Below are 15,965 nucleotides of genomic sequence, written 5' to 3'. Positions count from 1 at the left end.
GAGGAGATGTGACTAATTCTTGAAAATACTCTGTACACATAAATTCTACTATTTCTGAAGATATTTAACTGCTAATTAAAATAAGGGTTTTTCTTATAAAGTAACGTGGCACTGAAATATGATGTGTACTGTAAAAATATTCTTCTGTTTATAAAACAAAAGTGCCTTAAAAGTTATTAATTACATTTTTAGTGTATAATTCAGTTTTTCTCCTGACTTGCTCTGTGGTAGCAGATCTCAAAGTATTGTTCAGGTGGTCTGCAAAATCATACCTACTTTCATAATTATAGTAGAACACTTTGCTTTTTTCACAGTCATTCTCTCATGACTGCAGGGTTGTCTTCCAGAAGTTGATGGTATGCAACAACACAACAGCTTGAACGTGGAAATAGATTTGAGAGTCTAGCTATCTTCTTTTAAGCCATAGACATTAAGGAAATTTGCAAAAATGTAAACTAATACCACTCTTCTAAAAAATTTTTAATTTTTGGGAAATACACATATTTTCACAAAAGTGTATTTTTTATGTTAACCTGTAATGACTTTAAGTTATTATTTATAAAGGGATTAATAAGTAAATATTTTGAAATTTTCTGTTTTCATTTCTATTATGGTACATTTTAATTGAAAGAGAACCCATTATAAAGACCAAAAATTTGACAAACACTTTAGGAGACATCATCCTGTTCACTTACTTCCACTGTTATGATAAATTCTTGACTCTTTAATACATCGTGTGCTTATCCTTTATGCCCTAAAAGTTAGAATTTTATTTTTTATCAAAATTATTATTCTAAATGTTTTTATTGGATGTTAATTATTTTTACTGTAGACCTAAATAATTCATAGATATATTAATTTACAGGTTGCAAACACAAGAAAACAATATAATGTACAGATTTCTCGACTAACAGAAGAACTTTCAGCCCTTCAAATGGTATGTTAGAAGACTATACTGCTATTTTCTTCTGAATATTGTTTACTTTAAAGGCCAGGATACCTTTTTTTTTTAAACATCTTTATTAGAGTTTAATTGCTTTACAATGTTGTGTTAGTTTCTGCTGTATAACAAAGTGAATTAGCTATACGTATACATACATCCCCATATCTCCTCCCTCTTGCATCTCCCTCCCACCCTCCCTATCCCACCCCTCTAGGTGGTAACAAAGCACCGAGCTGATCTCCCTGTGCTATGCGGCTGCTTCCCACTAGCTATCTATTTTACATGTGGTAGTATATATAAGTCCATGCCACTCTCTCACTTCGTCCCAGCTTACCCTTTCCCCTCCCCATGTCTTCAAGTCCATTCTCTATGTCTGCCTCTTTATTCCTGTCCCGCCCCTAGGTTCTTCAGAACCATTTTTTTGTTTTAGATTCCATATATATGTGTTAGCATATGGTATTTGTTTTTCTCTTTCTGACTTACTTCACTCTGTATGACAGTCTCTAGGTCCATCCACCTCACTACAAATAACTCAATTTCGTTCCTTTTTATGGCTGAGGAATATTCCATTGTATATATGTGCCACATCTTCTTTACAGGATACATATTATTGTGCATTCATTTATTCAGAAGATACTTATTAAGCCAAGAACTGTAATAGATGCTAGGAAAAGAATAAAAATCAAAGATAAGCGTGTTATCTGCAGTCTTGGAACTTATGGTCTAGTAGGAAAGATGGATGGCATTTATCACGTTTTACTATGATTATCTTTTTGGGGCAAAGAGTGTACAGGGTGCTGTTGAAGCATCCATCTGTAGCTGAAACCATATGCTGAGTTCATCTGAGAGACCAGGAAGAAAGAAAAAGTATGCATGATGGTGGGAAAAGAAAGACAGTCTTTCCAAAAGAAATGAGTACTCAAGGATGAGTAGGCAAAGAAGGGAGAGGAGAGAGTGCTTGTGTGACTAGAGGTGGAATTAAATATATAAATTTAACTTGAAGATCTGATGAAATGGAATTTAATAACCTTGCTCACAGGGGCATAAAAGTACAAGAATTTCCAGAGATTGGGAAGATATTTTCAACTTTACAAACCCTCATCTTTCCTGAATCTCCATATCACTTTTAATCTTTCTTACAAAATTTAGCAATGAATTATGTCTTGTAATAAATATTATACATTGTATTACGCCTCTCTTTCTCTGTCTCCTCGTCTTCCTTCTCAGTCCCTCCCTCCCCCTCTGTCTTTCTTCATGAAAATCTTATCTTTCCAAGTAGATTGTAAGCACTTCAAGGTAGAAGAGTCTTATGCTTTCCTTTATTTTCCCCATTGCCTAATACACTATTTTGCACAGTATGTTTTCAATAAATCCTTATTGACTGATTGATATTTAAACACCTCTGAAAGAATGATCACATCTTTTCCACATTCTACAAACCAGTGTACATGATGAGACCTTAGTTATTGTATGTGGGTCCTGAGAGTTTTAGAACAAGAAACAGTGTTACTTTTTGGTTGTTTAATGTCATTTGTTCTAACACTATAGGAACATTAAGTAAAATTAATGGGATGCAGTGTGGCCCATTAGTCATGTCTAATTGTTTGTTGTTTTTCAGTTTTACTTCCTCTTCTGTCACCTTGCTATTTTGCTTGTTCTCTTACATAGACTGATTTAACTATCAAAAGATTTACAACTTTGAAGAAGAGGGGTTTTACCCCAGTCTAGGATTATTTAATAAATTATAAGCTCTGGAGGGACAAGAACATTATTTCTTTCTATTTAGGAATGTGTACTAGGTAAGACCTGCAGGGATTTAAAAAATAACTTAGCTGTGTAACAACCAGAGCTATGTAAACTCACTTTAGAGTAAAAAGAAGACATAATTTCAGATTATTACAGAACGTACTTCTTAGGATTTATAGTAAAACATTTGTAACTCATAGCTAAGTGGATTTTTCTGAAGATATTAAATATTATCTGATGTCATGTTGGTTTGGTGAAAAAAACTGTACTAATTGAAGTGTTTGAAATATTAAGCATTTAGAGGTATATTTGAAGAAAGCCATGTTCAGCTACTTCAAAAAGCAGATTTTCTCAGGAAACTCAGACTACAGTTTGAGGCATAATAACCTAATGTCGACTATTGATTTGTATTCTTCATTACCAATTTTACCACCTGTGCACTAAACATGAGGTCAGGGAGGGAAGTTAAGCATACTTTAGCTAACCCAAAGCTAAGTTATGCTTGCAGGAAGGATAAAGTCTTGTATTTTAGGTTAATGTGTAGATTTTTTGGATAGGTTTAAGAAAAGGCCAGAGGGAGTCTGTCTCAAGCCACATATTTCGCTTTGGAGAGCAACATATGCAGCATATGTTTCTCTTCAAATACTCAAGGTTTTACTTCTGCCAAGTAGCAGAGGTTTTTTGCTAATCTATAGCAAATGAGGGAGAGGATTGATTATAAATGCCCAAATTTATACATGTAAAATGAAACATTCATTATGATCTTTTTTTTGATCCATGAATTTTTTAGAAGTCTAATTTCAAATTCCCAAATACATGGGTATTTAGACTCCTTTTTATTACTAATTTCTAATCTGGTTAAATAGAGACCACAGATCATGGTCTTATATGATATTGATTCTTAATATTTGTTGAGACTTTCTTTATGGTACACTATGGGGGTATGATTTTGGAAGCACTCCATGAGTTCTTGAAAAAATTTCTAGTATCATTTGGTCATTTCTTGTCTAAAAGGTAGGAATATTGGTGGTGATTAATATCTGAAAAGCTTTTAATAGTAATTTTAAATGTTTGCTTTAGTATTTAGTGCATTTCTGATGGAATTCTTATATTTCTCCGTAAAGGTTTCTACTTTTCTGTCTCATTTTAACTTTGTTATCTCAGGTTAAGCAAATATTCAGCCACTGTCGTTTGGCAGTTAAATAGTAGATTAGATAAAGAGAGATGCATAACACATTTATAACATATCTTTCTTTATATGCTACTCACCAGACCCAGAAGTGTGATCTAACCTTATTATTAGTATCTACATTAAAAATCATTTGGGAATCATATCATAGATGCAGAAAAAGCATTTGACAAAATCCAGCACCCTTTCATGATAAAAAAAAAAATCTCTCAGTAAACTAGGAACAAAGGGAAACTTCCTCAGTTTTGTAAAGAATATCTGTAAAAAACCTACAGCTGTGAAACTGAAAGCTTTCCCACTAAGATCAGGAAGAAGGCAAGGGTGTCCCCTCTCACCACTGCTTTTCAAGATCATACTGGAAGTACTAGCTAATGCAGTTTGACCCCCCCAAAAAAGGAAATAAAAGGTATGCAGGTTGGGAAAGAAGAATTTGTTTTCAGATAGCATGATTGTCTATGCAAAAAGTCCAAAAGAATAAAAAATTAAAAACCCTGGAACAAAGAAGTGATTATAACAAGGTTGTAGGATACAAGGTTAATATGCAAAAGTCAATTGCTTTCCTATATACCAGCAATAAACAAGTGGAATTTGAAATTAAAAACACAGTGTCATTTACACATTGTCATTTGCATTAGCACCCCCAAAATTAGATAGTTAGGTGTAAATCTAACCAAATATATATGAGGAAAACTACAAAACTCTGATGAAAGACAGCAAAGAAGAACTAAATAAATGAGGCTAGCCCATGTTCATGGATAAAAAGACTCAATATTGTCAAGATGTCATTTCTTCCCAACTTGATCTATAGATTTAGTGCAATTCCAATTGAAATCCCACCAGGTTATTTTGTGGATATTGGCAAGCTGATTCTAAAGTTTGAATGGAGAGGCAAAAGACCTAGAATAGTCAATACAACATTGAAGAAGAAGAACAAAGTCAGAGGACTGACACTGTACCGCACTTCAAGACTTACTTGAAACCTACAGTAACCAAGACAGGGTGATATCGGTGAAACAACAGACAAATAGATCAATGGAACAGAACCCAGAACCCAGAAATAGACCCACATGAATACAGTTAGCTGATCTTTGACAAAGGAGCAGAGGTAATACAATGGAGCAAAGATAGCCTTTTTTTAACAAATGGTGCTAGAACAATTAGGCATTCACATGAATGAATCTGGATACAGACCTTACATAAAAATTAATTCAAAATGGGTCACAGACCTAAATGTAAAATGCAAAACTATAAAACTCCTATAGGAGTTTTATATATAGGAGTTTCTCCTATAACATAGGAGAAAAATCTAGATAATCTTGGGTTTGGCAATGAGCTTTTAGTTACAACACCAAAGGTATGATCCATGAAAGAAACAACTGGTAAGTTGGACTTCATTAAAATTAAATTCTTCTGCTCTGTGAAAGACACTATCAAGAAAATGAAAATTGAAATCATAGATTGGGAGAAAATATTTACCAAAAAAACCCATATCTAATAAAGGACTATTACCCAAAATATACAAAGAATCCTTAAATCTCAACAGTAAGAAAACAAACAACTTGATGTAAAAAATTGAGCCAAAGACCTTAACAGACTCCTCACCAAAGAAGATTTACAGATGACAAATAAGTAAATGAAAAGATACTCCAAATCCTATGTAAAAATGCAAATTAAAACAACAATGAGATACCACTCGTTACACCAAGTAAGTGCCAGATATACCTATTACAATGGCCAAAATCCAGAACACTGACACCACCATATGCTGACAAAGAGCAAGAGGAACTCTCATTCATTGCTGGTAGGAATGCAAAATGGTACAGCCACTTTTGAAGGGAGTTTGCTGTTGTCTTACAAAAGTAAATATACTCTTACTATAGGATCCAACAGTTGCATTCCTCTGTATTTAGCCAAAGGAGTTGAAAACTTATGTTCACAAAAAAACCTGCACATGAATGTTTATATTAGAGCAGCCTTTGTCATAATTGCCAAAACTTGGAAGCAACCAAGATGTCCTTCAGTTGGTGATGGGTAAATAAACTGGTACATCCAAACAATAGAATATTATTCAGCACTTAAAAGAAATGAGCTACGTCACCATGAAAAGACATGGAGGAAACTTAAATGCATGTCACTAAATTAAAGAAGCCAGTCTGAAAAGGTTACATAATATATGATTCCAGCTATGTGACATTCTGGAAAAGGTAAACTATGGAGACAGAAAAAAGATCAATGGTTACAAGGGCTTAAGGAGGAGAGAGAGAGAGATGAATAAGTATAGGCAAAGCATAGAAAATTTTTAGGACAGTGAAACTACTTTATATGATACTATAATGGTGGATATATGTCATTATAAATTTGTCCAAACCCATAAAATGTACACCACCAAGAGTGAACTCTAATGTAAACTATCGCCTCTAGGTGATAATATTGTGTGATGTAGGTACATAAGTTTTAACAAATGTACCACTCCATCGTGGGATGTTGATAACAGGGAAGGCAATGTGTGTATGGGGACAGGAAGTATAGGAGAAGTCTGTAACTTCCCCTCAATTTTGCTGTGAACCTAAACTGCTCTTAAAAAATAGTCTATTAAAAAATTTCATGAGGTGAGTCATGAACATAGGAGAAATCCCAAATTTCACACCACAAAATTACTTTTTCATAGATTAGCAACTTATTGTATGAACATATATGGAACATTAAAGTTAAATTTCTTGGGGGGACCTTCAAGATGGTGGAGGAGTAAGACGTGGAAATCACCTTCCACCCCACAAATACATCAGAAATACATCTACATGTGGAGCAATTCCTACAGAACACCTACTGAACCCTGGCAGAAGACCTCAGACTTCCCAAAAAGCAAGAAACTCCCAACGTACCTGGGTAGGGCAAAAAAAGAAGAAAAAACAGAGACAAAAGAATAGGAAGGGTACCTGCACCTCTGGGAGGGAGCTGTGAAGGAGGAAAAGTTTCCACACACTAGGAAGCCCCCTCAGTGGCGGAGACGGAGAGTAGGCAGGGGGGAAGCTTCGGAGCCATGGAGGACAGCGCAGCAACAGGGATGCAGAGGACAAAGCGGAGAGATTCCTGCACAGAGGATCGGTGCCAGCCAGCACTGACCAGCCTGACAGGATTGTCTGCTCACCTGCCAGGGCGGGTGGAGGCTGAGAGCTGAGGCTCGGACTTCGGAGGTCGGATTCCAGGGAGAGGACTGGGATTGGCTGCATGAACACAGCCTGAAGGGGCTAATGCGTCTAGGAGGGTGCGTCCAGCTAGCCAGGAGGGAATCCGGGAAAAAGTCTGGACCTGCGTAAGAGGCAAGAGACCATTGTTTCAAGGTGCGTGGGGAGAGGGGCTTCAGAGCACCGCCTAAACGAGCTCCAGAGATGGGTGCGAGCCGTGGCTATCAGTGCAGACACCAGAGACAGGCATGAGACACTAAGGCTGCTACTGCAGCCACCAAGAATCCTGTGTGCAAGCACAGGTCACTATCCACACCTCCCCTCACAGGAGCCTGTGCAACCCACCACCACCAGGGTCCCGTGATCCAGGGGCAACCTCCCTGGGAGAACAAATGGCACGCCTCAGGCTGTTGCAACGTCACACCAGCCTCTACCACCACAGGCTAACCCCACATTCCGTATCCCTCCCTACCCTTGGCGTGAGTGAGCCAGAGCCCCCTAATCAGCTGCTACTTTAACCCCATCCTGTCTGGGCGAAAAACAGACGCCAGAGGGCGACCTACATGCAGAGGCGGGGCCAGACCCAAACCTGAACCCCAGGAGCTGTGCAGACAAAGAAGAGAAAGGGAACTTTCTCCCAGCAGCCTCAGGAGCAGCAGATTAAATCTCCATAATCAACTTGATGTACCTGCATCTGTGGAATACCTGAATAGACAACGAATCATCCCAAAATTGAGGCGGTGGACTTTGGGAGCAACTGTAGACTTGGGGTTTGCTTTCTGCATCTAATTTGTCTCTGGTTTTATGTTTATCTTAGTTTAGCATTTAGAGCTCATTATCATTGCTAGATTTGTTTATTGACTTGGTTGCTCTCTTCCTTTTTATATATATGTGTGTGTGTGTGTGTGTGTGTGTATATTTTCCTTTTTCTCTTTTTGTGAATGTGTAGGTGCATGCTTCTTTGGGTGATTTTCTCTGTACAGTCTTGCTTTTACCATTTGTCCTAGAGTTCTGTCTGTCCGTTTTTTTTTTTTTTTAGTATAGTTTTTAGCGCTTGTTATCGTTGGTGGATTTGTTTTTTGGATCGGTTGCTCTCTTCTTTCTTTTCTTTTATTACATTTTTATTTTTTGGTTTTAAAAAATATTTTCCTTATTTTTTATTTTAATAACTTTATCTTATTTTTTTCTGCCTTTCGTTCTCTTTTTTCTCCCTTTTCTTCTGAGCCGTGTAGCTGACAGGGTCTTGGTGCTCCGGCCGGGTGTCAGGCCTGAGCCTCTGAAGTGGGAGAGCTGACTTCAGGACATTGGCCACCAGAGACCTCCCAGCCCCACATAATATCAAATGGCGAAAGCTCTCCCAGAGATCTCCATCTCAATGCTAAGACCCAGCTCTACTCAACGACCAGCAAGCTACAGTGCTAGACACCATATGCCAAAAAACTAGCAAGAGAGGAACACAACCCCACGCATTAGCAGGGAGGCTGCCTAAAATCATAAGTTCACAGAAACCCCAAAACACACCAACAGACACGGCCCTGCCCACCAGAAAGACAACATCCAGCCTCATCCACCAGAACACAGGCACCAGTCCCCTCCACCAGAAAGCCTACACGAGCCACTGAACCAACCTTACCCACTGGGAGCAGACACCAAAAACAACGGGAACTACAAACCTGCAGCCTGTGAAAAGGAGACCCCAAATGTAGTAAGTTAAGCAAAATGAGAAGACAGAGAAATTCACAGCAGATGAAGGAGCAACGTAAAAACCCACCACAGCAAACAATTGAAGAGGAAATAGGCAGTCTACCTGAAAAAGAATTCAGAGTAATAATGGTAAAGATGATCCAAAATCTTCAAAATAGAATGGAGAAAATACAAGAAACATTTAACAAGGACCTAGAAGAACTAAAGAGCAAATAAACAATAATGAACAACACAATAAATGAAATTGAAAATTCTCTAGAGGGAATCAATAGCAGAAGAACTGAAGCAGAAGAACGGATAAGTGACTTGAAAGATAAAAGAGTGGAAATAACTACTGCAGAACAAAATAAAGAAAAAATAATGAAAAGAATTGAGGACAGTATCACAGACCTCTGGGACAACAGTAAACGCACGAACATTCGAATTATAGGGGTCCCAGAAGAAGAAGAGAAAAAGAAAGGGACTAAGAAAATATTTGAAGAGATTATAGTTGAAAGCTTCCCTAATATGGTAAAGGAAATAGCCAATCAAGTCCAGGAAGCACAGAGTCCCATACAGGATAAATCCAAGGAGAAACACACCAAGACACATATTACTCAAACTGTCAAAAATTAAATACAAAGAAAAAATACTAAAAGAAGCAAAGGAAAATCAACAAATAACATACAAGGGAATCTCCATAAGGTTAACAGCTGATCTTTCAGCTGAAACTCTGCAAGCCAGAAGGGAGTGGCGGGACATATTTAAAGTGATGAAAGGGAAAAACCTACAACCAAGATTACTCTACCCAGCAAGGATCTCATTTAGATTTGACGGAGAAATTAAAACCTTTACAGACAAGCAAAAGTTAGGAGAGTTCAGCACCACCAAACCAGCTTTACAACAAATGCTAAAGGAACTTCTCTAGGCAGGAAAAACAAGACAAGGAAAAGACCTACAATAACAAACTCAAGACAATTAAGAAAATGGTAATGGGAACATACATGTCGAGGACTACCTTAAATGTAAATGGATTAAATGCTCCAATCAAAAGACACAGACTGCCTGAATGGATACTAAAACAAGACCTGTATATATGCTGTCTACAAGAGACCCACTTCAGACCTAGGGACACATACAGACTGAAAGTGAGGGGATGGAAAAAGATATTCCATGTAAATGGAAATCAAAAGAAAGCTGGAGTAGCAATTCTCATATCAGACAAAATAGTCTTTAAAATAAAGACTATTACAAGAGACAAAGACGGACGCTACATAATGATCAAGGGATCAATCCAAGAAAAAGAAATAACAATTGTAAATATCTATGCACCCAATCGTAGGAGCACCTCAATACATAAGGCAAATGCTAACAGCCATAAAAGGGGAAATTGACAGTAACACAATAATAGAAGGGTACTTTAACACCCCACTTTCACCAATAGATAGATCATCCAAAATGAAAATAATGAAACACAAGCTTTAAATGATACATTAAACAAGATGGACTTAATTGATACTTACAGGACATTCCATCCAGAAACAACAAAATACACTTTCTTCTCAGGTGCTCATGGAACATTCTCCAGGATAGATCATATCTTGGGTCACAAATCAAGCCCTGGTAAATTTAAGAAAATTGAAATTGTATCAAGTATCTTTTCTGACCACAGCGCTATGAGACTAAATATCAATTACAGGAAGAAAACTGCAAAACATACAAACATATGGAGGCTAAACAATACGCTACTAAATAACCAAGAGATCACTGAAGAAATCAAAGAGGAAATGAAAAAATACCTAGAAACAAATGACAATGAAAACATGATGACCCAAAACCTATGGGATGCAACGAAAGCACAAAAGCAGTTCTAAGAGGGAAGTTTATAGCGATACAATACTACCTCAACAAACAAGAAACATCTCAAATAAACAACCTAACCTTACACCTAAAACATTTAGAGAAAGAAGAACAAAAGACCCCCAAAGTTAGCAGAAGGAAAGAAATCATAAAGATTAGATCAGAAATAAATGAAAAGGAAATGAAGGAAACGATAGCAAAGATCAATAATACTAAAAGCTGGTTCTTTGAGAAGATAAAAAAAATTAACAAACCATTAGCCGTAGTCATCAAGCAAAAAAGGGAGAAGACTCAAATGAAGAGAATTAGAATTGAAAAAGGAGAAGTAACAACTGACACTAGAAATAACAAAGGATCATGAGAGATTACTACAAGCAACTGTATGCCAGTAAAATGGACAACCTGGAGGAAATGGACAAAGGCTTAGAAAAACACAGCCTTCCGAGACTGAACCAGGAAGAAAGAGGAAATATAAACAGACCAATCACAAGCAATGAAATTGAAACCGTGATTAAAAATCTTCCAACACGCAAAAGCCCAGGACCAGATGGCTTCACAGGCGAATTCTTATCAAGTATTTAGAGAAGAGCTAACACCTATCCTTCTCAAACTCTTCCAAAATATCGCAGAGGGAGGAACATTCCCAAACTCATTCTACGAGGCCACCATCACCCTGATACCAAAACCAGACAAAGTTGTCACACAGAAGGAAAACTGCAGGCCAATATCACTGATGAACATAGATGCAAAAATCCTCAACAAAATACTAGCAAAGAGAATCCAACACCACATTAAAAGGATCATACACCATGATCAAGTGGGGTTTATCCCAGGAATGCAAGGATTCTTCAATATACACAAATCAATCAATGTGTTACACCATATTAACAAATTGAAGGAGAAAAACCTTATCATCGTCTCAATAGATTCAGAAAAAGCTTTCGACAGAATTCAACATCCATTTGTTAAAAACGCTCCAGAAAGTAAGCATAGAGGGAACTTACCTCAACATAATAAAGGCCATATATGACAAACCCACAGCCAACATTGTTCTCACTGGTGAAAAACTGAAAGCATTTCCACTAACATCAGGAACAAGACAGGGTTGCCCACTCTCACCACTATTATTCAACATAGTTTTGGAAGTTTTAGCCACAGCCATCAGAGAAGAAAAAGAAATAAAAGGAATCCTAATTGGAAAAGAAGAATGAAAAATGTCACTGTTTGCAGATGACATGATACTATACATAGAGAATGCTAAAGATGTCACCAGAAAACTACTAGAGTTAATCAATGAATTTGGTAAAGTAGCAGGATCCAAAATTAGTGCACAGAAATCTCTTGCATTCCTATACACTGATGATGAAAAATCTGAAAGAGAAATTAAGGAAACACTCCCATTTACCATTGCAACAAAAAGAATAAAATACCTAGGAATAAACCTACGTAAGGAGACAAAAGACCTGTATGCAGAAAACTATAAGACACTGATGAAAAAAATTAAAGATGATACAAACAGATGGAGAGATATACCATGTTCTTGGATTGGAAGAATCAACATTGTGAAAATGACTCTACTACCGCAAACAATCTACAGATTGAATGCAATCCCTATTAAAGTACCAATGGCATTTTTCACAAAACTAGAGCAAAGAATTTCACAATTTGTATGGAAACACAAAAGACCCCGAATAGCCAACGCAATCTTGAGAAAGGAAAACGGAGCTGGAGGACTTAGGCTCCCTGGCTTCAGACTATAGTACAAAGCTACAGTAATGAAGGCAGTATGGTACTGGCACAAAAACAGAAGTGTGGATCAATGGAACAGGATAGAATGCCCAGAGATAAACCCACGAACATATGGTCACCTTATCTTTGATAAAGATAATCTACAGTGGAGAAAGAACAGCCTCTTCAATAAATGGTGCTGGGAAAACTGGACAGCTACATGTAAAAGAATGAAACTACAACACTCCCTAACACCATACACAAAAATAAACTCAAAATGGATTAAAGACCTAAATGTAAGGACAGACACTGTAAAACTCTTAGCGGAAAATATAGGCAGAACACTCTATGACATAGATCACAGCAAGATCATTTTTGACCCACCTCCTAGAGGAATGGTAATAAAAACAAAAATAAACAAATGGGACCTAATGAAACTTAAAAGCTTTTTGCACAGCAAAGCAAACCATAAACAAGACGAAAAGACAACCCTGAGAATGGGAGAAAATATTTGCAAACGAAGCAGCTGATGAATGATTAATCTCCAAAATATACAAGCAGCTCATGCACCTCAATAGCAAAAAACAAACAACCCAATACAAAAATGGGCAGAAGACCTAAATAGACATTTCTCCAAAAAGATGTACAGCTTGCCAACAAGTACATAAAAGAATGCTCAACATCACTCATCATTAGAGAAATGCAAATCAAAACTACAATGAGGTATCACATCAGACGAGTCAGAATGGCCATCATCAAAAAATCTAGAAGCAATAATCGCTGGAGAGGGTGTGGAGAAAAGGAAACCCTCTTGCACTGTTGGTGGGAATGTAAATTGATACAGCCACTATGGAGAACAGTATGGAGTTTCCTTAAAAAACTAAAAATAGAATTACCATATGACCCAGCAATCTCACTACTGGGCACATAGCCTGAGGAAACCATAATTCAAAAAGTCATGTCCCACAATGTTCATTGCAGCACTCTTTACAATAGCCAGGACATGGAAGCAACCTAAGTGTCCATTGACAGATGAGTGGATAATGAAGATGTGGCACATATATACAATGGAATATTACTCAGCCATAAAAAGAAACAAAATTGAGTTTTTTGTAGTGAGGTGAATGAACCTAGAGATTGTCATGCAGAGTGAAGTAAGTCAGAAAGAGAGAAATTAGTACCATATGCTAACAGATATATATGGAATCTAAAAAATAAAAGAATCATGGTTCTGAAGAACCTAGGGTCAGGACAGGAATAAAGATGCAGCCGTAGAGAGTGGACTTGAGGACATGGGGAGTGGGAAGGGTAAGTTGGGACGAAGTGAGAGAGTTGCATGAACATATATACACTACCAGTTGTAAAATAGGTAGCTACTGGGAAGTAGCCACATAGCACAGGGAGATCAGCTCAGTGCTCTATGTCCACCTAGAGGGGTGGGATAGGGAGCGTGGGAGGGAAACGCAAGAGGGAGGAGATATGGGGATATATGTATATGTATAGCTGATTCACTTTGTTATACATCAGATACTAACACACCACTGTAAAGCAATTACACTCCAATAAAGATGTTAAAAAAAAATAAAGTTACATATCTTATACACTAACAGTTCTATCTTAATAAAAGATAAATTTAGATTAATAATCTTATTTACAACATAGGTTTAAAGATCTTCATTATAATCAGAGTTCATTAATTTGAGGTCATAATTTAGAAGCTTATTTTGAACTTTAAAAGCATGCTGTTATATAGTATTTCTGTAAAATAAAGTTATGATAAAGATAACTGAATATTAGCAGTGTACTGTCAACAAAGCAGGTTCATCCAGAGCGTAATAGTAGACAATAACCACACCCATTCTCAAAAATAAATAGAGAAAAACAAATAGCTGTGAGGAGCCAGTTGTTATAATGATTGTTCTTAGTTTCAGTCTCATTTGCAAAATTTTAAATTTTATTGAGTATTGATATGCTTGTTTGATTTTACTGATTAAAACCTTTCGAGTCAGAAATGTTTTATGTTCATGTTAATAAAATATTTTTACTATGTCCACTGGCTGCTTATAAGTTTTGCAAAAGAAAATTAACTGTTCTAGAATTTATATACCCATGCATCTTTTAGGCCATAGGTTATCCTGTGGTGTTGTGTCACTGTCTAGTTCTATGTTACCTTTTAAAATATGTGGTAAGAGTATATGAAAAGGAAAACTGTGATATGAGAAAGGGGTCTCATTTATTTTTTTCTCCCCAGAATCCCTCAACCTCTATTTTCTATCTAGTATGTTTACTTAGAACTCCTTGGCATTCTATGCCAGAGGTGATCTCTGAAATCCTGAGATAGGTAGTTCTTTGACGATTTGAGTTTTTCGTTTTTTTGTTTTTGTTTTCCTAATAATCAGTATGGTCCTGCTATACAAATAAGGGTAAGTGTGGTATTCTTAATTATGAACATATCATTTTCCTTTTCTATTTTTCCCCATTTTTCTTAAGGTTTTACAAATATATTTATTTACAACATGATTTGAATTTATAGGAGTGTGCTGAAAAACAAGGCCAAATTGAACGAGCCATTAGGGAGAAAAAAGCAGTGGAAGAAGAACTAGAAAAGGTAAAGAGAAAAAGGAAAAAATAACTACCTAAAACCCAACTGCAAGTATTCAACATTACTGTCTGCTTTCATCATACTATCTACTAGCAACCCCTATATTATAAGTATTCTCCTGGTGAGTGCTTTTATTTGCTTGGAATATTTTCAGAATCTGCGTTTAAGTACTGGTATTGCCTGTATACATTTCTTAACAAGAGTGGCCACATTATTTGAACTTTTTACTTAAAGGTATAAATTTTACAAAGTAACTGTATTCCTTGCTTAGACCTCATCCCAATATTAAATTTTATTTTGTCTTCTCTTTTTAAATTTTCTGCCAACTCTTATTGGGTGTAGGCCATCTGTAAATATAAAAAGTATATATAACCAAAAAAAATTATAAATTGCTATGATTTTTACCTTTTTAAAAATGCAGATTTTTAATCATAGTTAGGAAAGAATATTTACCCCAGTGACATTTGAGAAAGAATATTGCAAGAAGTCTATAGTTTGAAATTTATTTCTTACTTAGATAACTTTTTTTATTTAGCAGTAAATATCCCACTCTTTTAAAATACCTTGGGGAGAAAAAGAGCTAAATTTGATTCAGCAAATCAAATTGTGTTTTAGGTGCTGCATTAGGAACTTTCATAGAGAGGTTAAGTAATTTACCCAATGTTAAAAAAATAGTAAATGGTAGAGTCAGAGTTTGATTTTCAAAGAAGAGCTATGTGTTATAAACAACATGTGTTATATCTGTATTATTGACATAAAAAGATTATGACAACATCAGATAATAAAAGAGTAATTTACAAAGGAGAATATAGTATATAATCCCATTTGTGGGGGAAGAAAAAAGAAATATACATGTTATGTTCAGGGTAGGCCATTCATGGTCACCACTCCTACAAGGTTGATCCCTTCTGAGTTTCCCTCTGTTATGGAATAGGAATAGGTCCCATTTAGATTGGACCTGCCATCAGGGTTTGGGATGAATTTTTTTAATATAACATTGCATAGGTTAAGGAATAGGCTTTATTGGGG

The 15,965-nt window shown here is 36.4% G+C and overlaps 1 protein-coding gene across 2 annotated transcripts in view; it reads left to right on the top strand.

Annotated features, from left to right (window-relative positions):
* Positions 1 to 15,965, top strand: part of SCLT1 (sodium channel and clathrin linker 1) — a 247,181-nt gene that overhangs the window by 146,326 nt on the left and 84,890 nt on the right. For both annotated transcript variants that reach the window (XM_068542339.1, XM_068542338.1), the window contains exons 14-15: positions 866 to 937; positions 14,868 to 14,942. In XM_068542339.1, the coding sequence (XP_068398440.1) occupies positions 866 to 937; positions 14,868 to 14,942 (147 nt within the window). The remainder of the gene's footprint in view (positions 1 to 865; positions 938 to 14,867; positions 14,943 to 15,965) is intronic.

This window comes from Eschrichtius robustus, chromosome 4, assembly GCF_028021215.1.
Source record: "Eschrichtius robustus isolate mEscRob2 chromosome 4, mEscRob2.pri, whole genome shotgun sequence".
NCBI classification, from domain to species: domain Eukaryota; kingdom Metazoa; phylum Chordata; class Mammalia; order Artiodactyla; family Eschrichtiidae; genus Eschrichtius; species Eschrichtius robustus.
Note: the sequence above shows the minus strand (reverse complement) of the source record. Positions and strands in the feature narration are given on the sequence as shown.